Source organism: Ascaphus truei, chromosome 9 (genome assembly GCF_040206685.1).
Source record: "Ascaphus truei isolate aAscTru1 chromosome 9, aAscTru1.hap1, whole genome shotgun sequence".
Taxonomy (NCBI): Eukaryota; Metazoa; Chordata; class Amphibia; order Anura; family Ascaphidae; genus Ascaphus; species Ascaphus truei.
In genome coordinates, this window is record NC_134491.1 from 20,140,591 (window position 1) to 20,165,686 (window position 25,096).

Sequence of the window (25,096 nt, forward strand, 5' to 3'; positions counted from 1 at the left end):
CCCCCAAGCCATCCCCCCCTTCCTCCGCACCACTGCCACACACACATACGAACTGCCTGACACACACGCGCACACACTCACTGACGCACACACACTGACTGCCGCGCACACACACACACTGACTGCCGCACACACACACACAATGACTGACATGCACACACACACAATCACTGCGCGCACACACACCCTGACTGACGCACACACACCCACACACTGCCTGACGCGCCCACACCCACAATGCCTGACTGACTGACGCACACACCCGCACACACCCTGCATGAAGCTCTAAAGGGGGGGTGAACGGGGGAGAGAGGGGAGCGGAATCATTACATCCCGGACAATGCCGGGTATATCAGCTAGTTTAAAATAATAGGAACCACATATAGACAACCAGACGTCAGGCACAACACACAGGCCATATATCGTGGCCAATATAGCTGGCAAGGTAGCCCACATTGCTGTGAGTGCGACCAGTGTGCAGGTGTCCGGTGAGGAGGGAATCGGAATTATATAATACCCCTACAACCATGGGTTAGAGGGAATAGGTATGGAGGAATAAGGGAAGGTACCCTAAGCTCTACCACTGACCATATATGTTCAGGACAATATCAGTAATCTGATACATTTAGCTTCCATTGAAGTGACTCGGGTCACATGATGTACAGGTAATCAATTTGTTGCGTTTGCTGGACCGGGAATCGGAGATAGGGACAGTGGAGGTATAGATCTTAGGGCACCTTCTCCTCTTCCTCCATACCTATTCCCTCTAACCCAGGGGTGGGGAACGTCTGGCCCGCGAAATGATTTGGTACGGCCCCCGTAAGTCAGGGGGCCCTTCGCGCGCTCGCGCTGTGTCTGCAAGAACGGAGGGGGGGGGGGGGAAACCTCCCTCTTTCCTGATTGGCTGCCTCGTGTTGGCATACTGCGAAGATTTTTTTTTTGGCCAACCCTCGCACATCCACAGAAGAGTGAGTCTGCGGAAGGAGAAACACTTCAATACCGAATCTCCACACCGGGCAGCAGTTGCGGAGGAGGGCACATGCTCCGATTCCCCCCTGCTCTGATCCCCTCCCTCCCCCCGCGCACGTCCACGGACCTCCGATCCCCCCCTGCTCAGAATCCCCCCCACGCCCTTACACGGTCCTCCACACACCGGGCAGCAGTTGCGGAGGAGGGCACCTGCTCCGATCCCCCCCTGCTCTGATTCCCCCCCACGCACTTACACGGTCCTCCTCCCCACACACCAAGCAGCAGTTGCGGAGGGCACCTGCTCCGATCTCCCCCCCCCATATCAGATTTCCCCCCCACCGTGTGTGTCTGAGAGTGTGTGTGTGTGTGTGTGTGTCTGAGACTGTGTGTGTGTCTGAGAGAGTGTGTGTGTGTGTCTGAGTGTGTGTCAGAGAGAGAGTGTGTGTGTCAGAGAGAGAGAGAGAGAGAGAGTGTGTGTCAGAGAGAGAGTGTGTGTCAGAGAGAGTGTGTGTGTCAGAGAGTGCGTGTGTCAGAGAGAGAGTGTGTGTCAGAGTGTGTGTGTCAGAGAGAGTGTGTGTCAGAGAGTGTGTGTCAGAGTGTGTGTGTCAGAGAGAGTGTGTGTGTGTGTCAGAGAGTGTGTGTGTGTGTGTCAGAGAGTGTGTGTGTGTGTGTGTGTGTCAGAGAGAGAGTGTGTGTCAGAGAGTGTGTGTGTGTGTGTGTGTGTGTGTGTGTGTGTGTGTGTGTGTGTGTGTGTGTCAGAGAGAGAGTGTGTGTGTCAGAAAGAGTGTGTGTGTCAGAGAAAGAGTGTGTGTGTGTGTGTCTGAGAGTGTGTGTGTGTGTGTCTGAGAGTGTGTGTCTGTGAGAGTGTGTGTCTGAGTGTGTGTGTGTGTGTGTGTGTGTGTGTGTGTGTGTGTGTGTGTGTGTGTGTGTGTGTGTGTGTGTGTGTGTGTGTGTGTGTGTGTGTGTGTGTGTGTGTGTGTCTGAGAGTGTGTGTGTGTCTGAGAGTGTGTGTGTGTCTGAGTGTGTATGTCAGAGAGAGAGTGTGTGTGTGTGTCAGAGAGAGAGAGAGAGTGTGTGTCAGAGAGAGAGTGTGTGTGTCAGAGAGAGTGTGTGTGTGTCAGAGAGTGCGTGTGTCAGAAAGAGAGTGTGTGTCAGAGAGTGTGCGTGTCAGAGAGAGTGTGTGTGTCAGAGAGAGAGTGTGTGTCAGAGAGTGTGTGTGTCAGAGAGTGTGTGTGTCAGAGAGTGTGTGTGTCAGAGAGTGTGTGTGTGTCAGAGAGAGAGAGTGTGTGTCAGAGAGAGTGTGTGTGTATCAGAGAGAGAAAGTGTGTGTCAGAGAGAGTGCGTGTGTCAGAGAGAGAGTGTGTGTGTCAGAGAGTTTGTGTGTGTCAGAGAGAGAGTGTGTGTCAGAGAGTGTGTGTGTCAGAGAGTGTGTGTGTCAGAGAGTGTGTGTGTGTCAGAGAGAGAGAGTATGTGTCAGAGAGAGAGTGTGTGTGTATCAGAGAGAGAGAGTGTGTGTGTGTGTCTGAGAGAGTGTGTGTGCCTGAGAGTGTGTGTGTGCCTGAGAGAGAGAGAGAGTGTGTGTGTGTGTGTGTGTGTGTGTGTGTGTGTGTGTGTGTGTGTGTGTGTGTGTGTGTGTGTGTGTGTGTGTGTGTGTGTGTGTGTGTGTGTGTGTGTCAGAGAGAGTGCGTGTGTCAGAGTGAGAGTGTGTGTCAGAGAGTGTGTGTTTGAGAGAGAGTGTGTGTGTGTCTGAGAGAGTGTGTCTGAGAGAGAGAGTGTGTGTGTCTGAGAGAGAGTGTGTGTGTGTCTGAGAGAGAGTGTGTGTGTGTCTGAGAGAGTGTGTGTGCCTGAGAGTGTGTGTGTGCCTGAGAGAGAGAGAGAGAGAGTGTGTGTGCCTGAGAGTGTGTGTGTGCCTGAGAGAGTGTGTGTGTGTGCCTGAGGGAGAGTGTGTGTGCCTGAGAGAGTGTGTGTGTGCCTGAGAGTGTGTGCCTGAGAGTGTGTGTGTGCCTGAGAGAGTGCGTGTGTGCCTGAGAGTGTGCGTGTGTGCGCCTGAGAGTGTGTGTGTGTGCCTGAGAGTGTGTGTGTGCCTGAGAGTCTGAGAGTGGGTCTGAGAGTCTGAGAGTCTGAGACTGGGTCTGAGAGTCTGTGAGTGGGTCTGAGAGTCTAAGTGTGGGTCTGAGTCTGATTTCCCTCCCCCCTGCCTGATTTCTGTGTGTGTGTGTATACAGACACCAAGCCACAGTCAGTCATAGTCACCCACCACCCAAGAGTCAGTCAGTCACCCAAAGAAAAGCAGCTCCAGCCATCACATTAGGGGTGAGTTAATTAAATGTTTGACAAATATAGCAGGCTAATTTTTAAGTTGATCATTTTGTATGGCCCTCGATGATTTTATAAATATCAAAATGGCCCTTGGCAGAAAAAAGGTTCCCCACCCCTGCTCTAACCCATGGTTGTAGGGTAATGTATCTCGGGATACTTATATAATTCCGATTCCCTCCTCACCGGACACCTGCACACTGGTCCCACACACAGCAATTTGGGCTACCTGGCCACGATATATGGCCTGTGAGTTGTGCCTGACGTCTGGTTGTCTATATGTGGTTCCTATTATTTTAAATAAACTGTTTTAATATACATTCATTCTCACAATTCAATCATTTGGGACCTTTATTTTGTCCTTTCTCCTGTGGACCGCTATATAGTGCGTCGTTATAGGCTGTGCCACGTCCTTATATGGGATAAGATGTCCCACTTTCCAACGAGTAACGAGTGCACGATATTGGGATCCTTCTGTCGTCGTCCTGCCTCGCAGGGTTTTCTCTGACAACAGTATCTGTTCTTTATATTTGTCACGGTAACTTGTGATAGGATATAATATACACCAAATACCTGGGTTGAACTGAACACGACTTAGATATGATAAATTAGAGTTTATTCCTTGAAAAAGGTGAACACAACAGATAGTACAAATAACAGGCAAAATATACACTTACTTAGGGTTGGAATGATGAAGTAATCAGGTTACACGATTAGCAATTCATGCAGCAATCACGAAAAGACACAAAGACCACTGAGTATAGGCTGGACACTGGTTTATATGTAATTCCAATCCTATACTTTATTATTGAGTGCAGGCCATTGGAGAACAATTACCTGCACCCAATCTCTCCTTGCCACCTCACCTGAGGGGCACCAAAATACCTGCCCACTGGGTGGGTAATATTCTAAACAGGGGGCTTATTTCCTCAGCCCCCCTCCCACAAGACTAGCGTCTTCAAGTCTGGCTTTGCCAGGATACCCTTTGTCCCAAGGTGTGAATTGCAACACTTAATATCAAGTACCCATGTCCTGCATTCCTTTGTGCTTGTGCTACACAAGCAGGGTGGGGGAGCCTTTGATCAGGAGTTTATGATCGACCATTTGTCTCCCATCCTGACCATTAACATAACATATGGGCTCTGAGTTTTCATACCAGACCCAAAATACAATTCATACTTTAATACAAAAAGACAAAAGCGCAAACGCACATAGTGAAGTTTGTAAAAATATAGGTGTATATTGATTAGGGTATAATATCTGCGTACATCAGATTAGTTGGTAATAGACATTTCATGTACAATACATGAGTTTACCACACGCCGCACTGCCACTTCCAAGCCTCAGATGGTCTCTCTCACAGCATCCAGAACGTCTGTCACAGCTGTAGCATGGGATCTCTGCCGCACTGCTGCCTTCCGATCGATATCCTTCCCCACTCGCTGCCGTCACCACCGCTCGCGGCTAGGATCTGCCTCCGACCGCCACTATGCTTCGGAGCAGTGTGCTAGTGGGTCACGTGTCCCGCGGGGTTTTGCGACTGGCCGCAAAGGGATTCCTTTGTGCTTGTGCTACACAAGCAGGGTGGGGGAGCCTTTGATCAGGAGTTTATGATCGACCATTTGTCTCCCATCCTGACCATTAACATAACATATGGGCTCTGAGTTTTCATACCAGACCCAAAATACAATTCATACTTTAATACCTTCACATATTAAAATAATCCGTTCTGCTGGGCCCAGTGGGCTGAAACTTGCCAGTCCCTCATGCCGAATGTGACTCTCCCTGGTGGCCACGTTTCAGCTCTCTGCGACCCCCAGAACCAGAGATACACAAATACAATTTAAAACCCTTATTACTTTAATGCAGGATTCTCCGCTCTCAGAATAAATCTCTGCTTTTCACTCTTTCCCATTGACATCAACGGGCTCCGCCGCTATAGGCTTCCAATGGAGCAACTCGCCGTTGAAGTCAATGGGCTTCGCCGCTATAGTGTTTCAATGGGGCAACTCCGCCATTGAAGTCTATGGGCTCCTATAGACTTTCAATGGAGTAACTTCCATTGAAGTCTATAGAAAAACAACAATTTTTACATTTGCCCATACTCCGTCTGGTGGTTCGGAGAGGGCTGGAAATGGCCATGCAGTCATGCCGGAACAGTGACTACATGCGACCCAAATCCCAGCCGTCGCGGCTTTTCCCCATTGGAATCAATGGCCGGCGCCGCCATAGGCAATGCATGGGCGAGTGCCAGCAGGTGGCGTCCGAGAGGAGGAGCGGCGGTTTCCCATTGTAAGTCAATGGGTCCATTGACTTCAATGGGGATTCCTCGACGCCGGTCTCCAGGAACAGGTTGGCAGACTTCCAAACCGCAGACCGCAAGAGCGGAAACATTTTCTAAAAGAGAGCTTTGATCACTGTTAGTTCAAGTTCAATGACAAGTGACGTGGGAAACTTAGGTTCTAGGGCACCCAGAAATAAAATTCTTTTTGCCCCTAGGAGCCCCCACACATGACCCCCATCGGGTCCGGGAATGAGGGACCCCCGTAAAGGGTCGCACTCATGAAGAGGGTCGCGCCATTGACTTCAATGGCGGAGCGGAGGTCCCATTGAATCTAAGGGCGGCGCTCGCCCATGCATTTCCTATGGCGGCGCCAGCCATTGATTCCAATGGGAGAGAACCGCGTCGGACGATGAGCAGGGAAGCCCGACATCGGTAGTGATGCGCCTACCGGCGGGCCACTACAGCGGTGCTGAAAAAGACAAGCAACTTACCGGTGGTCTTGCGGAGCCAAGTCTCGAGATCCCGCAACAACCTGCGCTGGTGCGGCCGGAGCAGCGGACGAGTCCCACGGCCGTGGCGACTCCCAGCGTGAAAGGAAAAGAGGACCTCATTGCAAGCCAGCAGAGTGGTGAGATACCCTCTTACCTCCCACAGGCTCCGATGGAGGCGGCGGAGAAGAAAGGCCCAGCCAAGGCCCAAGCGGAGCTGAGGAGCGAACCATCGTATCTGGCGCCGGATGTCGAACTGGAGGAAAAGGTTCTGGTGGGGGACTCCACCCAAGATGGCGCCTCGTCCCGCGAGATCGATGACGTCACTTCCGGTGGACACAGCGGAGCCGGCTGGAAGCAACCGTCACCGGTGCTGCCCCTGTACAGCACCAGTCTGTCCGAAGAAGATATGGGCAGATACCGGCAGGCCATGAGGAGTCTGGGGAACCAGAACATGGGTGAGCCTGATCTGCCCAGCTTTGCCACCGGCCGGGGTATCGCCAAGTTGCGGATCATACTTCCGCATCGCAAGAACACTTCCCCCTATGCTCTGCCCACGACCCCTGCCCAAACCCCTGCCCCTGTCACGTCTTCCTCGGGATCCCAATCTAGCCAAGGGTGGTCTGGGGAGGAGTCCCGGGACACCTTGGAAGAGAGGACTGGGTCAGCCATGGACTGGGGGAATGCTTTAATCTGATGAAGGGTCGGGAAGGGAAATGATTCCTGCTTAGACCTCACAGAAAATGAACCCTGCTATTAATAATAATTTTGAGAGGGGAAGGCCTAAGCAGTATGGGTCGGCCTCTAGGTCCACTAATACATCAGGTATCTCTTCTGGGGGAGAGACTGAGGAGAGTGAGACTACAGTATCAGTGAAAGAGCAGGCTGTAGAGCAGAATACCAAGTGGTGGGCTCCCATGTTTGAGGGATACGTAGACTGGTTAGACCGCACCCGATTCGTACTAATGAGGGGAGGTGTGGTTAATCACTGGTGGGATGTGGGCGAATACTCTGAGGAGGAACGCCAGAATGAGTTAGCTAGACGGTGGCATGAGTTACAGCAGGGGATAGTCGTACCCAGGGGATCATCTATCCTGTATGACATAATTGCCCCTGAAGAGCCCCTGTCTTGGGTCCTGCCCGGTAAAGCAGGAAGTAAAAGGTTGATCAGAATAAGTAGGGCTGAGAGGGCCATAGTGGCGCGTTACAAACAGTCCCATGGATTAGAGTACCCCTATGTGCCAGAACCGCTGATGCAGGAAATAGAGGACAATAGGGATACTTGATTAAGGGAGGCCGTAGAGGACTATATTAAGTCTAAATCTAGCCACTCTGAGCATAGGACATAGGCTAGAATTTGCTACCTAATGAGGGTATGGAGCGTTGGGCGCAACATCTACATGCACAAGATGGAGTACAGGCCAGAGAATGGGCAGCCTAGATCCTATAGCATAACGGTGCTTGATGCTAATGGGAGGGAGGTGAAGAAGCCTGATCCCAGGCATTACTACTGAGATTTAGGCTAAGGCCCCGCTCCCAGAGTCAGCGCACCTGCGCTGCTGACAGGCGGTGCGCTGAGATACACAGACCGCGATCTGCGGTCTGTAGGGAGCGGGAGCCGGAGCGGGAGGTGGGCGGTTTGACAGGGAGGGGGGCGTGGCTTGAGCGGAGGGACCCGCTACTCTCCCCCCCCTCCCTCCACGGACTCGGGCTGGAGCTGGAAAGTAAGTTTAAACACACACACGCAGGCACTCATTCATACACACACACACACACGCAGACACTCATTCATACACACACACACACACACACACACACACACACACACAGGCAGGCACTCACGCACTCATACACACACACACACAGACAGAGGCAGGCACTCACGCACTCGGGCACACACATACACACACAGACAGGCACGCACGTACTCAGGCACACACACAGACAGGCACTCACCTGCTTTCACTCCACACTCCTCCCCACTCCCCGAAGCCTCTCCTCCTCCCGAAGCCTCCCCTCCCCATTGGCTCACAGCCACACACGTCACGCGTCAACGCTAGGAAACACCATTCTGTGGTGTCTCCAGCGGCTGACGCGCTACAGCGTGTAATCAGCTGTGCAGCCAGTGGGGACCGGGACCGGCTCGCGAGGATTCCCCTGCTGGTGGGGAACTCGCGACCCGCCACCCGCGCCAACGAGCGCAGCGGGACCGAGGCCTTAGATTCTCCCAAGGAGTAGTCTTTAAGTGTAATTCTGGAAGTTATGATGTCTATGTTGATACTGTACAGTGTGGGAAGAAGTGTTCCTGTATTGATATTCTTGTTTTGTTTTTTGCAGTTGCCATCTGAAGGAAGGTTCCGCAAATTTAGGTCCAAGCGGGGGCCGTTGGATTCCACCAGGGGGAGATTGCAACCTTGTGTAATTTTGGGTTTCCATACCTCTCTCATTCTGGGCAGTAATCCCTGGTAAGAGGGCAGGGTTGCCAGAAGTCATCATGGAGGTTTGCCCTCAAACCCCTGTGAGGTGTAATATGTAGCAAAGGAAGTGACAGCATGCTCTGTGTCCACTATTAGTGACACAGGGGTGGACCTTCTGGAACCCATATATTACGCATCACTTCCTAAAGTTAGTCTGTTCATCCTGAGTTCAAGGTCTGCTGCAAGCAAGTGCAGTGTGCTGTGAAGTTCAAGTGTCAGTGCAGAGAGTGACAAGCAGACCCCACACTGTGTCCAGGGCTCTGGCACAGCTGGTAGTCTCCGTTAGAGGAGAGGTGGCAGAAATATCCCTGGCTATTACAGAGTCAGGAGGGACATTCCTTGAGATGTGCAGCTATATGATGTGCGGCTAAGTACTGGCCGCTATGAGGGGCAGTCAGCCATGTAAGATGACAATAAAGATGCCCTTGAAAGAAATACCCTTCTTGCCTGTGACCGGAGTTAATCAGGGAGAAGATGCACCCAGGAGTTCTCTTCCAGACACTCCTCCCTGCTATCGTGGGGATCTGGAAGGGATGGAGGCGCTGTACCAACTGTGAGTAGAACTCAGCACTACTTCATACGCCTGTCATGGTGAAATCCCCACTACCAACAAGCGGGAGACTCAGGAGTCCTGTGAGCCAGCAGGTGCACCACATGACACAGACATGTAACTGGGGGCAGATTCTGCATATAGGTGCCCATATGAGATTGGGTAGGCCTCGTACGGTTACATACTGTATTCTTTCATAAAGCGCGGAGTACATTGTGGGCATTATATAAAGATATACTTGGACAAGTGATCCGTTTATTGCAAATCCTGCTACAGCAGAAATAGTAAGGGGGGGGGGGAGGGAGAAGGGGAGAAGATACGATAAAACATCAGGTCATACAAAGAAAAAAAAATCATAAGAGTGCACAAGGGGGGATATACAGGACCCCCTATTTGCAGTTGGACCAGGCTGCCATAGGGGCGTAGATCGGTGTCTTCATGAAGCGAGGGGACTTCAGATACGCAGCAACAGGAGGCAAAGCCTGGGGGAGGAAGAACGGTTCTATCAGGTTTACGAGTAGGGGGGGGGGGGAGGCGACTATTTAATGAGCTTCCTAATTGTGGGAGAAGTTCAGGTTCCAAATCTCAACCCTCGTGATACGGCCAAGTCATCTGAATAATTATAGGAGTATCAATACCCAAGTAATGATAACTAGCTGTGCAGAATCAGCACAGCCGCATTCAGGCCATAGTATACCCTTATCCATTACACCACATTTACTTACTGCCCTTATGCCCAGCAAGAGTGGAGGGGGAAGAAGCCCTGATGGTAACAGAACTCCTGCAGTGTGCACAGATACACCCTGGTCTCGGATGACAGCTGGGGGGGGGGAGGGGGGGCACTAATAAAACACCTCTGGTGTGACTCACCTCAAATCGGGTCAGGAAATCCTGCAGGTTCTTGAAGTTTTGCAGACACGTTGGTTCCAGCATCCGGTGTTGATCCAAAACATCGTACATCAGGAAGTCAGCAAAGGTTATCTGGGGAGATATTGGGGGGGGGGAGGGGGGGAGGGTCATTCAGGATCCCACCCACACACCCCAAGGAGGCCCTCACAGGGTGTGCCAAGGCATCACCTGGCACTGCCACGTCCCAGGGAGAGGGGAGAATGGGGATAGTGGAAGAACTAATAGAGGGGAGAGATGTTAGGACATGCGGGGGGAGCGGGAATAGAGATGGGGTGTTTGAGGGGGGAGAGCTAGATTGAGGGATGAGATGGGTGTTTGAGTGCGAGAGGGGTGGGGGCACCTTTTCTCCTGCAAACCAAGCTCTGTCTCCAAGGAAGCGAGAGAATCTTGTTAGCGCGACAGGTAACTTCTCCAGGTACGGCCCCTTCAGTGTCTCCTGGGGAGAATGTTGGAAATGAACAGGTTAATGTCTCTCCCCCCTACTTTGATCTCCACCCCCAAATATCTCCCCAATCTTCAGACTCACAAAGAGGGGGTTGTAGGCGATGGTGGCGAGGCCTATCCGAAATTCCATTGCCTGGTTCTCCACCAGATCCACACGGAGCTTCTCCCCCTCCAGCTCCCCACCTGGTGAGAAGAGAGACTCAATGGAGAGGTACTAGGCAGAGGAGAGACTCAAGGGGGAGGTGGGGACAGGGGAGGGGTGGGAAAGCTATGGGTGCTGATTCTAGATGAGCCAATTTAGCAATTTATGCGGTTTTCAGCCCAAATCCCCAAACTAATGCATAGGAAAATTGGGGCAAAAAACAGCCCGATCAGCACATAGAATCAACCCCTTAATTGAGGGGGTAGAAGGGGAGAGAGACTCATCCCTCAAGGTGTATTACTGGGAGACTGTGGGGCAGATTCTTACACAGTCCTTGCTTGCGTGCAATGTAGCGCAGGATGGCGTTACTCTGGGACAGCTTCACATCTCCGTCCAATAGGTACGGCAACTGCAGGAAGAGAGGGTAACAAGTATCACCCCCCATGAAATGGGTTTCCCCCTTAACCTCCCGAAGGGGTAGATCCTCAGACTGGAGTGGAGCACCCTGACCTAAATGTATACAGAAGACCCAATGCTACACCCAATATGGCAAAGTTAAATACCACCTGTTCTCATAAGTAAGGGTCACTACTTAATATTTTGGCTGAAGCATTATAAGCCGGCAACCACAGTTAACCCTTTACTGCGGGTCCTACACACGTTCTCTTTACCTCGCTGCTGGTCAAGACTGTAGGGAGGTTGTGACCCCCCCTCCTTACAGACAGGATCTCACCTAATCATTTGTCCCGTTGGATGCAGCATTGGCGGCTCCTTGGGGTGTTGTACTCCCAGAAAAGTCTCCATGATAATGAGGGTCTGGCTGTGCGCCGGCGTTTGGGGCTCTTTAATATCGTAGCGTTATTCCCACGCGCTAATATGAACGCGAGGATCTCCGTTAGGTAAACTGCTCATTACCATAGGATTTGCATATGTATGCGAGGACATCGTAACGCAAAGCACCTTCTGGGAGACGCGTTACAGATAATGCTACGTACAAGGGGAATAACGTCACGCTAAAAATGTAACGCGGTGCTGAGGATCTACCCCAAAGTCAGCAAACTAAGTCATCCCACCAACTTAGAGGCATCAGCCCACGTGTGCACTAGGGAAGTCTAATTCCCCCTATATCCCCCCCCCTTCCCGGGGTCACTTGTACATTGGGGAAGTCCAGTCCCAGCTTCTCCTTCACGTCCAGCCACTGGCTCCGGTCGTAATCTGGGGCTAAGGAAGAGAGGAATCTGTGTGACACACCGGTACACCCCACACACGGCGTGGCACCCTGCATACACAGGGCGTGGCACCGTTACATAGTAGACAACGTTGGAAAAAGACATGCGTCCATCAAGTTCTGCCTATGCTAAATTTAGATGACAGATACTCTATCCTATAGCTATACTTATTGATCCAGAGGAAGGCAAACAAAACCCCCATTGACATCATCTGAGGGGAAAAATAAATTCCTCCCTGACTCTGCAATCAGATTAATCCCTGGATCAACATCCTTCCCATGTTTACTTACTTGGTATATCCCTATATACCTTTCCCATCTAAAAAGATGTCCAACCTTTTTTGAACAAATCTATTGTATTTGCCATCACAGTCTCCATGGGTAATGAATTCCACATTTTAAACTGCCCTTACTGTAAAGAACCCTTTCCTTTGTTGCTGGTGAAATATCCTTTCTTCCACCATTAAGGGATGGCCCTGAGTCCTTTATACTGCCCTTGGGATGAATAGTTCTTTTGAAAGCACCCTGTACTGTCCCCGAATACATTTGTATATAGTTATCATATTCTCTCTAAGGCTGCGCTTATAGTGCTGGCGACGCGACGTCAGGCTACGGTCGCTGGAAAAATCAAACCGAGATTACTTCCAGCGGTCAAGCCGTCACGCTTACTATAAGTGCACGCGACGGCAGCAATGCATTTGTTTTGACGCGACATTGTGTCGCTGTCGCCGGCACTATAAGCGCAGCCTTAGACGCCTCTTTCTAATGTGAACAAATCTAATTTAGTTAGTTTCTCCTCAAACTAGCATAGGAACAACAAAGGGAGGGGAAATCCCAAGGAAAAGGGGGAGGGGAAAGCAAGTGCAGTAATACAGTATAAAGACATGCAACATCTGCTGGACCATTTTGAGCGGCTGCATCATGAGAAGACAGAATTCATCCAGCGGGAAGCACTGACCCATGGGAGAGAAAATACCCCATGTACAGGCTGCTTACCCCTCCCAAGGGTTCCGGCAGCAGGCGGCAGCGATCCCAACGGTGCCGGGATCAGAGGGGTTAAGGGAGACACAAAACATGGCAGCATGCATTGTCACGGCAGACCAAGCATTTACACCTTTTTACCAGGATCATACATTGAGTAAAACAGGTAAATCAAATAAATTGTAAATGTATTCACAGGAAAAGGCAGACACAATATTACACAAACTACATAAAAGACACACTTACTGAGGGTCTGGGGGTGAAAACGAGACTTTCCTAGGTGCAGGGGCTTCTGAATCCAAGCTTACCCTGACAGGGACCTAGCCTGAAATGTCCTGGAACCAGCCTGCAGTTCTAGACGCCACCGCTCCCCTGTCTCCAGAGGACTGGAATTTACTTGCTGGACTCGGTGCTTAGAGTCTACAAATCTCATTGGCTCAGGGGTTTATAATACTGCTGAGCTTCATTCACCAATCCCTGCAGCCAATCCGGGCATGGGAGTTTCCTAACCAGCCAATCAGAGCGATGCTGGTCTTGTGAAGCTGGCAAGTAAGGGTGCAGAATCTGCCAGGGCCATGTGCAAGGTTGTCACCTCAGCCGCTTGCTATTCAGAAGCCACATGTTGGTTTGGGCTCCTCCTCGTCTGGTGGGGCAAATGGAAATTCGCAGGACTTCCATTCATCCCAGGACGTGGGTACTTGAGTCCTTCCCTCCTGCCCAAATGGTCTTAACACCTCAGACATCCTCTGTGGCTTTCATCCCCGGTGCCCTGTCAGACTTACTGGCACCAAGTTGGTAGCCCCAGTGGTCTGTCAGAACATTGGTTCTGAAAGTCCCAGCTCATTGACTGTGCACAAAGCATATATGTACTTAACACATATTTGTTAATAAAATATACACTTTAAAACCCCAAGTCTTTCTGGTATGGGAAATAGAATAAAAAATCTGCACTTTATTTTTCACTAGCCATTTTCCCCACACACTATGGCATAGACTTAGTTTGGATTCAAGAATCCCCTTGATTTGGATAATTCACAACCTTATATGTATGGTTGGAGCACCTCAGAACCCCTACACCGGTACTGGGTGACCTGGGCATTTACTGGGTATCGCCATTAACCTAGGGACCTCTTGACTGTTTCAGGGACACCTCACATCCCTATGCCCCTTTTACCTTTATGGTCTGTGCTGAAGCAGGGAACCAACCAATGAACCCTTATGCAGGTTCTGGATGACCGGGGCATTAACTGGGCACCCCCCTTAACCTAGGGACCCCTCATGGTTACCAGGGTTAACTTTGCATCCCTATGCCCCATTTACCTATCTGGGCTATACTGAAGCAGGGAACCCTAGTGGTGAGTCGCACAAGCGCTTAAGGGGAGATATTGCTGGGACAATGTGCCTATATGTATCCGGCAATCAAGTATGATTCTCGGGTACATTTTTGGGGTAGTCAGCAACTCTGGACCCCGACTACGTAGACATTCTGAGAACACTTTCTCCGCAAAACCCCCTTGAAACTCCTAGGCCCGCAATCCCTGCTCACTGGCATCCCTGGAAAGGCAAAAACGCAGACAAATCTTTGTCACACAATTACAGTTTATGCATTTAACAACCCTGGGCTCAAGAGCTGACTCTTCTTGAACCCTTATTACAGATTAGGGGGAATCAAACGGGCTTAAACCTTTGAGAGCCTGGTTACCCCCCTACAGTCACATGCGTGTGGTACCCCAAACATACGCGTGTGATACACTCACCATCCCCCAGCACATATCGTGTCTCCTCATACGGGGTCCCCGTGTATTCCAGCAGGAGACGGATGGAGTGAGCCAGCTAGAGGGAGATATAAAGGAAGACACTATTACCTACTCGTCTTATACTTCAGTATTACCACTTCATCTCCCCCCCCCTCCTATACTCCAGTATTACCCCCTCCTCCCCTCCCCTCTCCTCCAGTATTACCCCCTCCTCCCCTCCCCTCTCCTCCAGTATTACCCCCTCCTCCCCTCCCCTCCAGTATTACCCCCTCCTCCCCTCCAGTATTACCCCCTTCTCCCCTCTCCTCCAGTATTACCCCCTCCTCCCCTCTCCTCTCCTCCAGTATTACCCCCTCCTCCCCTCTCCTTCAGTATTACCCCCTCCTCCCCTCTCCTTCAGTATTACCCCCTACTCTCCCCCCTCTCTCACAGTAACTCACCCCTCGGACGTCCCAGTACCCCAGTATCACCATCCTGCACTGTATCAGACTGGGACTCTGCCCTCCTAGTAAACTTCCTTAACTATAGACCAGCTAGATATGTGCACTTGAGCTGGTGACGTGATATATTGTCTCAACCAATCAGCTCTGGGAAAGCTCCAGCCCCACCTGACGGCTCAGGCCAGTTAAAGGGACAGCACATTCAGAAGCAGCCATTGAGTTCTTTTGGATTCTGTGGTTTCTGCAGCAAGCCCCGTGGCCATTTTATTCTATCCCAGTGACTCAGACTGTCAGGATTGGGAACTGTATTTGCAGTGAGTTCAGTGACGCGGAGATCACAGCGACTCAGAGGCAATTCACACCCATCACCATCTTTATTCTGTAACAGACACATAGGAGCGTTAAAAACACGTAGGGGTGTGTACCACGTGTCGCAAACCGGGGCCAACATTGGGTCATTTTTTACTCTGCGTCAATGTTTCATGCCACAATTTGCGCCACGAGTTTGGGGAGCGGTTATAGGAGGGGTTACGGGAGTAGAGAGAGAAGAGCAATATTGTATGTAGATAGAGTAACAGTTGCGCCTATAACCGGTGCAGTTTCTCTGCGCCAAATGAATCCGCCAGGTTTAGGCGGCGTTATTCTCTGCGCCAAATGGAATAAACCAGATCTGAAACATTCACAAGTGTAGCGAGAGTTTCCGGCACCAGGGCGAGGCGCCATCACGTGACCGCGCCTGCCCTGCACCGCAGGATTAACACTGGGTGGGGGGTGGGGGGGGGGTCGGACACATGGATCCCCCGCAGCTAGACCGCGGCAGACACCGTCTCCGGTAACTTGCTACATCTGTACATGCAGCTGCTCGCACAGTGACGCAGATGCTCCTTGTTTGACGCAAGTTGCATCATTTTTCTTCTATATTCCCTTCCTACCTTTGGGTCACAGTACAGATATTATTTAGACTGCGTGTTCCCCCCACAAAAATGACCGCCCCAATATACTATTGACTTTTGGGCCTAATGGGAAGTCATTTAGCTGTTGCGGCCTTACCTGCTGCCCCGCTTCTTCTTATGAACCGGAGCGTCAAATGACGCGCATGGCAACGCGACGTCGCAACATCAAATGATGAAAAGGTGTCGGTTCAGGAGGAGGAGGGGGGCGGCAGGTAAGGAGGCCGACGCAACAGCTACGTGCCGTGGGAATATCCGCCGCCGCCGCCAGCAGAATAACATTGTGGAACACTTTTTCTATTGTTTATCCTTTTTTGCAAGACCACGGTCTGCACCCGCTAGATGTCTGGGACTTCAAAGACCTTACAGCACTGTATGAGGAACTGCAGTGGCTGTCTATCATGATACACAATAAAGATCCTTGTTCTGCTAAACCCCCTGTCTGAGTACAGGAGGGCCCCGGTAATGCGGCGGGTCCGTTCTATGGTTCCGCCGCAAAGCGAAAATCGCCGGAACGTGGAACCGGCGATTTTCGGCATCTGCGCATGCGCAGACCGGCCACTTCCCCTTCTGCGCATGCGCAACCTCCGTTCTGTGCAAGTGCGACCACCGTTCTGCGCATGCGCAACCTCTGCACTCCCCATTCTGCGCATGCGCAATCTGGGCAGCCCCCGTTCTGCGCATGTGCAGACATGGTGGCCCCCTTCCCAGTACCACTGTGCGAGCGGAACGCCATAAAGCAGGCTGCCGAAAAGCGGGGCCCTACTGTATCAGTCCGTGGGCAGGTGGGAGAAGGATGCAATGGTGGGGGCTTATATGCGGAACACCCTGGAGCCCACTACAGCTGGGGGCGCTGAGTACCAGAGAAGAACACAAACACAGAATGACTAGTCGCTCTCCTAGTAGTAATAGGGGATAAAAACCTCGGTGCTTAGGGAGTAAATAACAAATACACACTTGGACAAGTGACTAAAAGAAGTCACTAAAAGCCCTAATAACAGCACTCAAAGTCACCATATATAAGGCTATATATGGTGGAGATAGATAGTAGGTGTAATCACTAGGACCAAAAATATAGGTATATAACCTCCAGCCAACGGACTACAAACAGCAGTTAAAACCAAAAATAATAAAGTTTTATTAAATAAATGACCGACGCAACTTAACAACTATGGGAAACATATATAAACACACACTGGATCTAAAATCCTCACGGACCGAACGGTGGTGGGCTAGTAGGTGGGACAGGCTAATGTGTTAATACACATATATAGGGGAGATACCCTATGTTGTGGAAGGTAAGTATACTGCTCAATAAAATCCAGAACAACGATGTTATGTATATACTGGTAATTGGTTGAGCGTCATGCTGCAGATGTATCGTGATAGGGAAAAACTCTGTTAGAGATGTTAATATCACTCCCCCATGCATGGACGGAGAACAGCGTATAGCGCAATCAACAGAGGTGCATCAGCACAACGAATATACATAAAAGAGAACACCAGATGTAATGTGCTCTCTTCGCGGACAAAGCAGCTTGAATCAGCTATTACTTGTCTCTGAGAGTCCAGGCAGCTACCGCGTTTAGGGAACAGCGTGTCACTGTGTATGAGGATACTACCTTCACTGCATGTCCCTGCCCACACAGACCGTTCTTCCTGGTGTGCGTCAAGCGTCTGACGTCACCATACCCCGACGTACGTTTCACGTGCTGTGCACGCTTCTTCAGGGGGAAGAGTCATACCCCGCTATGCGAGGTGCTCCGTTTTGTAGTCAGAAGGCCAGGAGGAGCCATAATATCAACCAATGATAGGTAATGGTTGGTTCTGCCTCGCAGGATAACTTGGCACACGGTTAATTAGCCGTTAGTAATGTAATATACAGGGGGTTAATACGTCTTATGTACTCATGGAATGATTGAAACATAAGATATATTGTAACAGGGTTACTGGTGATTGTATTGGCTTGTACAGGAAACCTATAGTGTATAGTGATAATATAGTATGGTTACTAATAATACCAAAAAATAGGAATAGTCCTGATCATGAGATAGCTACGTCCACAGATGTTTGAAGACACTTAATAAAACATTTGAATACAGGTAAGTATTAGGTATGGCTACAGAGCTACGTCCACAGATGGTTGAGGACACTTAAATCGAACATTTGGACAATAATGGAATTGACTCGACCTCCAGACTCCACATGATAAGGTAAGGCATAGGGCTTCCACTGCTTACTAATGAGACCAAAATATAAGAATAATCCTCATCATGAGATATCTACGTCCACAGATGTTTGAGGACACTTAATAAAACATTTGAATATAGGAAGGTATTGTGTGGCTAACAGAGCTACGTCCACAGATGGTTGAGGACACATAAATCGAACATTTGGACAATAAGGTGATTGACTCAAACTCCAGCAGGGAAGCAATGGTATGGTCACATGCTCCAATATATCTAGTGCCAGGTAAGTGACTAGGATGTTATTACATAATGGAATGTCTGTACATATTTAAAGCTGAATAAGGATTTAACCATGGTGTCTAAATGAACAAGTGTAATATTAATACTACAATAAATAACCGAAATGGTAGTGATATGCATAAAGTAATGTAGAATTGTGTTATACTGTCGGAACTGCCCAAAGTGGTAAAAACAGAACCTGCTCATATCTTAACTATATACCTGGATCCCATACACAACCCGTGGTGAATAAAACAATCGTGCGGTGACTCAGTGACATATATGGTGTAGGATTGAACTGTGCTAGTGGAGAGCGCCCGAATTGGTCAATACGCTCTCACTAATATATTAAAGTACTTGCTATCTACTAATGTATCATACAAATGGTGAAAAAAGAAAACCTTCATTCAGCCCTAATGGGACGTGTGTATGGAGCATAAATATCCACCGGCATTCAATTTGGCGGAGTCTGCGGTCCCAGTCTCCTTTACGTGGCCCCCATGGAACATGTTCTATGCCGATAAATTTGAGTACTGAGGAATCACCTTGGTGGTGAAGTAGTACATGTTGTGCCACTGGTGTGTCTGTTTCATTACGTATGGACCCTAGGTGTTCTAAGACCCTGGTCTTAAGTGGTCTATGGGTTTCTCCTATATACTGTTTGCCACACCTGCATGTAATGAGATATATGACTCCAGTAGTAAGGCAATTTATAAAGCTCTTGATGGTGTGTATTTGCTTATTCTCTGAGTCTGAAAAGGTTTTAGTTACATGCATTGATGTGCAAGCTTTACACCGCCCACACGTATAGAAACCACAGGGTTTTGTGCCCAACCATGTCTTGGTGGTGATAGTTTGAAAGTGGCTATGCACTAGTCGGTCCCTTAGATTCTTAGGTCTACGACATACCATGTTTGGTGACTCTTTAAGGACTTCTGATAAGTCTTGGTCCTGTAATAGGACATGCCAGTGTTTGGTGACTCTTTAAGCACTTCTGATAAGTCTTGGTCCTGTAATAGGACATACCATGTTTGGTGACTCTTTAAGGACTTCTGATAAGTCTTGGTCCTGTAATAGGACATACCATGTTTGGTGACTCTTTAAGGACTTCTGATAAGTCTTGGTCCTGTAATAGGACATGCCAGTGTTTGGTGACTCTTTAAGGACTTCTGATAAGTCTTGGTCCTGTAATAGGACATGCCAGTGTTTGGTGACTCTTTAAGGACTTCTGATAAGTCTTGGTCCTGTAATAGGACATGCCAGTGTTTTTGTAAGATCTGTCTCACCGTCCCCCATTGATCGTTGTAGGTGCTGACAAATCTTATAGTGTTTTCAGAAGCTGGCTGTATTCTTTGGCCCTTAGTCAGAAGTGTAGTTCCTGTACAGGCCAATACAATCACCAGTAACCCTGTTACAATATATCTTATGTTTCAATCATTCCATGAGTACATAAGACGTATTAACCCCCTGTATATTACATTACTAACGGCTAATTAACCGTGTGCCAAGTTATCCTGCGAGGCAGAACCAACCATTACCTATCATTGGTTGATATTATGGCTCCTCCTGGCCTTCTGACTACAAAACGGAGCACCTCGCATAGCGGGGTATGACTCCTCCCCCTGAAGAAGCGTGCACAGCACGTGAAACGTACGTCGGGGTATGGTGACGTCAGACGCTTGACGCACACCAGGAAGAACGGTCTGTGTGGGCAGGGACATGCAGTGAAGGTAGTATCCTCATACACAGTGACACGCTGTTCCCTAAACGCGGTAGCTGCCTGGACTCTCAGAGACAAGTAATAGCTGATTCAAGCTGCTTTGTCCGCGAAGAGAGCACATTACATCTGGTGTTCTCTTTTATGTATATTCGTTGTGCTGATGCACCTCTGTTGATTGCGCTATACGCTGTTCTCCGTCCATGCATGGGGGAGTGATATTAACATCTCTAACAGAGTTTTTCCCTATCACGATACATCTGCAGCATGACGCTCAACCAATTACCAGTATATACATAACATCGTTGTTCTGGATTTTATTGAGCAGTATACTTACCTTCCACAACATAGGGTATCTCCCCTATATATGTGTATTAACACATTAGCCTGTTCCACCTACTAGCCCACCACCGTTCGGTCCGTGAGGATTTTAGATCCAGTGTGTGTTTATATATGTTTCCCATAGTTGTTAAGTTGCGTCGGTCATTTATTTAATAAAACTTTATTATTTTTGGTTTTAACTGCTGTTTGTAGTCCGTTGGCTGGAGGTTATATACCTATATTTTTGGTCCTAGTGATTACACCTACTATCTATCTCCACCATGTATAGACTTATATATGGTGACTTTGAGTGCTGTTATTAGGGCTTTTAGTGACTTCTTTTAGTCACTTGTCCAATTGTTTATTTACCAGAGAAGAACGTCAGTAATGGAACCAAAAGCCTGTCCTGTTCTCCTTATAACAACACGGGAAGCTCAGATCCACTGTGAGCCGGCAGGTATGCACCACACCACCCCATGTAGCAGTAGAATCTCCCAGAGGGGGGGGGGGGTGTTAACAGGGCTACATTTGTAACTATTATTTATTGTATTTCTTCCCTTACGTCCTCTTTTGTCTCTCAATATATTCCTATATTGTCATATTCTCCCACTCCCTGGGCTGAAAGAGTGGCTCAGTGAGTAAAGGCGCTGATAACAAGGACGTGCTTCAATTCCCACTGCCAGCACCCTGTGACCTTGGGCAAGTCACCAAGGTCTCTTGTACGCTCAACTGGGCAGGTACTGTGTCTGTAAAAGTCCTCTGTGCTGCGCACTGCGCGCTACACTGTTACTGTGAGTGAATTGTGTCATTGTAATTGCCTCGAGTCCCATTAGAAGAAAAGCACCATCATGTGGCATTTGTATTATTTATATGATTGTCACGTGTATTACTGCTGTGATGCGCTATGTGAAGTAATGGCCCTATATAAATAAACCCTTTTCATTGAGAACAAAGTAAGCCCACTGTGACGGGAGCTTTGTGACAGGCTATTAATAATACACAGGTAAACTAATAGGGAAGCACAAAAACATATATAACTGGGTTGAACTGGTACGAGACTTAGATATGATAAAATATAATTTATTCCTTGATAAAGGTGAACACACAAGATATACAAATAACAGGCAAAATATGGACACTTACTTAAAGTTTAGGACAAGAAAGCCATCAGGATACAGGATGGGCCATTTCTTCCATATTTCAGTTGGCATCACAGCAATACATGCAGCTCATGAAGACACAGGGAAAGACCAATGAGTAAGGGGTGACTCTGGCTTATATACCATTTTAACCCTTCTCTTACACTCAAGGCGCCGAGCTGTCTAGCAAAAATCCCTTTGAAGCTCTGTGAAGCAGATCTTGGCTTCCAGGGTAAGTGTTAAAAACACTCAGCCTCTTTGTTCTTGGTCCCAGTATAAACAATAGGGCAGTTAACTTTTGATCACCGGGCTATGTTAATTCTTTGCAGGATGTTCTTCCTGCCTATTAGCATAACAGACGGAGTCTGCAGTTTCCAGAACAGACCCAAACCACATATACATTTTAATACATACACATATTAAAATACCCGGTTCTGGTAGGTCCAGCGGGTCCAAACTTTCAAGACCTTAATGCCGGAACTGGGACACCATATGGTCCGAGTTTCAGCCCGCTAGGACCTGGGGAACCGGAGTTACACAAATATCACATAAACTGTTTCATATTTTATTATAAAAATCTCTGCTAAAAAGAAATCTCAGCGTTTCACTAAATCCCCATTGAAAACAACGGGCTCCGCCGCCGTGGGGTTCAATGGAGCAACTCTGCCGTTGTAGTCAATGGAGTTTCCTGCCACAGACTTTCAATGGGGAACCGCCGCCATTGAAGTCTATGAGAAAATCCACAAATCTTTACATTCGTCCACACTCCGTCTGGTTGGTCTGAGGGGGCTGGGAAGGGGCATGCATTAAAGCCGGAACCTTGGCTACATGCCACCCAAATCCCACCCCTCTGGACATTCCAGAACCGGAGCTATGGACTTACACTTTTCAACATTTTATACTTAGTCATTTTTCCGCCACGAGGCTTTTCCCCCATTGGAATCAATGGCAAAGATCCCGAACTTTCAAGGGGGTCCATACTCCGTCGGGTTGGTCCAAGAGGGTCAAGGATTGTTCTGCAGCCATGCCGGAGCAGTGCCTACAGGTACCCCAAACCCTGGCCCTCTGGACCCTCCGGAACCGGAGATATGGACTCATGATTTTCAGCTTTTCACACTTAGTCAATTTCCTGAGCTGTTTCTGCCGCCGCCATTGGAACCTATGGCGCGACCCGCACTCTCGGCACGACCCTTCTCGGGGGTCCAGGATTTGGGGACCCGGTGGTGGTCGAGTGGGGGGAGGCCTAGGAACTAGGGGCAAAAAGAATTTTATTTGTAGGTGCTCTAGAACTGTAGATTCCCACGCCACTTATCATTGAACTTGACTCAAGTGATTTAACTCTTTTAAAGGACATTGTATCCGCTTTGCGGTTTTGCGGTTTGGACGACAGCCAACTCGTTCCTGGAAAACGCCGTCAAGGAATCTCCATTGAAGTCAATGAGCCCATTGACTTACAATGGGAAACCGCCGTTCCTCCTCTCGGACGCCACCTGCTGGTCTTCACGGGAAACAGGTCCAAAAGAGCAAGATCCGCCATTGAAATGCATTGAGCTCTAATGGCGGCCTATGGGACTCTGCAAAATGGTGCCTGAAAAGGCGGGAAAATTACACAAAGGGCTATAATCACTCAAGAAATATTAACCCTTGCCCTCCCGGATGGATCCCAGCATGTAGGTGATGTAAACACTGGCATAACATGATACATTTACACAAGGGAATTAACATTTTGATATTGAAGCAAGGCAAAACACATTACTGGATCTCAGTCCAGTTAACCCCTTGCTTCCCTGATGAGAGTAGAGGGTGGCTAAATGGGGTTGTAACCCCTTTAATCCCGGGCCAAATCCTCCCCATCGTCACACCCACCTTATGCCCCCCTCCCTCATTACCCTCTGATTACATTGTTATGGCTTGGAGGGGGGAAAGGGGTCTTTCTTTTGAATTAAAAACGCATGAGTATGAAATACCCTCATAACCTCCTTGTTATAGCCCCTAAACACTGGGCCCTGTATCAAAGTGTTCGTTTACATAACTATTTTGATACGTCCATGTCCATCTTTGATGGACACGTGGATCTCACGTACGCAGCTAAACTAGCCCGGCATTGTTGGATTCAATTGAAACAGCTAAAAACGTGCTGGTTAGAAATATGTATGTTTTTATTCCTGTGCATCACGTCCGAACCAAGATACTTATTTTTAGTACAGACCTTAAACTGAATGGAGACCCGATCCTCACCTTTCTCTGCCTCTTACAGGGGGAGATTTCTGGAATGTGAGGGCCCTTTTGAGGATGACGCCCAGGTCCTCTGGGTACTGTGACCAGACCTCCATAATACACACATGTTATTGGGCCAGCAATGTTACCTTAGATCAGTGGAGTGCAAATTTTTCCTGCAGCGCCCCCTGTCTGCCTGCTCCGGAGCTCGCGCTCCCCCGCCTACCTGGTAGCTGTGTCAAATGACGCTCCGGGGTCATGTGACGTCAGGTCAAGTGACCCGTGGCGTCAAATTGGAGACGCGTCACAGCGTCTTAATCCCAGTAAGTTTTATTGTTGCAGAAGACTCACGCGACCCCCCGGCATTTAATTTAAATGCCTTGGGGAAGAGCGGGCGACCTCTGCAACCGCCCGTGTCCCTCCCCCCAGACAAATCTCCCACCCCGTTGCCTTAGATAACCCCACTTTCAGACAGACAAAAAAGCAGGCCGGGGTCCTAAAGCTGCAATTCAAGCAATATCCTACGTGTTTTTTTTGTTTTTAAATAAATCAGTTCTGTACTATGAGAAAATATTTGTAGCATTTAAAAAAAAAAAGTTAGACATTTTTATTTTATTATAATGTAACAAGCATTTTTTGTTCCTATAGCAACAATTTACAAAGTCACATCCCCTTCCTCTTCTGAAACAGGCTCCGGCACATCCCTTTTTCAGCCCTCCCTCTCTCTAGCAGTGCACCAATTGTATCTAGTGACTGCCCGGTCACATGATCTTCCTATCTTTGGTCCTCTTCTGCTACACTGACAGCTATTTAGTGAACCCCTAAGCCGAATCTTCGCCGATCGATCACAGAAGAATAGAGTTGTACCGGGTCCTAAATATTCTGAAATCCGGGTACCCGGACGGCACTTACCTGCAGGGTAAGGAAGACCGCTGTGGATGGTGAGGAGGACCGTTGCGACATCTGGGAGCAGCAGCAGACGAGAAGGAGCCGGCTGTCCAATAGGAACGTTCCTCGCATGGTTTCCGGGCTCACACTGGAATCAGCTGTGTGCTGTATTCCTGCTGCTCCCACCGGGTGACGTGGCTCTCCGCTGCTGCCACCGCCACCAGGACCTCTGCTGCTGCTCCCAGATGTCGCCGCGATCTTCCTCACCTTCCGTCACCGGCTGCAGGTAAGTGATGAAGTATTTTCAGTTACTCTGACATTACCCGGTGCCGGGCCCAGCATTCCTCCTGAATGGAGATATATATATAGATATCACACACAAGCTTGAACTGCTGCTTTAACCCCAATAAA

The 25,096-nt window shown here is 49.1% G+C and overlaps 1 protein-coding gene across 1 annotated transcript; it reads right to left on the bottom strand.

Annotated features, from left to right (window-relative positions):
• Positions 1–9,319: 9,319 nt before the first annotated feature.
• LOC142502508 (glutathione S-transferase Mu 4-like) lies at positions 9,320–15,119 on the bottom strand. The gene is made up of 8 exons (XM_075613590.1): positions 14,986–15,119; positions 14,546–14,621; positions 11,736–11,800; positions 10,907–10,988; positions 10,520–10,620; positions 10,334–10,429; positions 9,955–10,065; positions 9,320–9,566 (listed from the first exon to the last, which is right to left on the bottom strand). The coding sequence occupies exons 1-8, from the start codon at positions 15,016–15,018 to the stop codon at positions 9,474–9,476; spliced, it is 657 nt and encodes a 218-aa protein (XP_075469705.1). The 5' UTR covers positions 15,019–15,119; the 3' UTR covers positions 9,320–9,473.
• Positions 15,120–25,096: the final 9,977 nt, after the last annotated feature.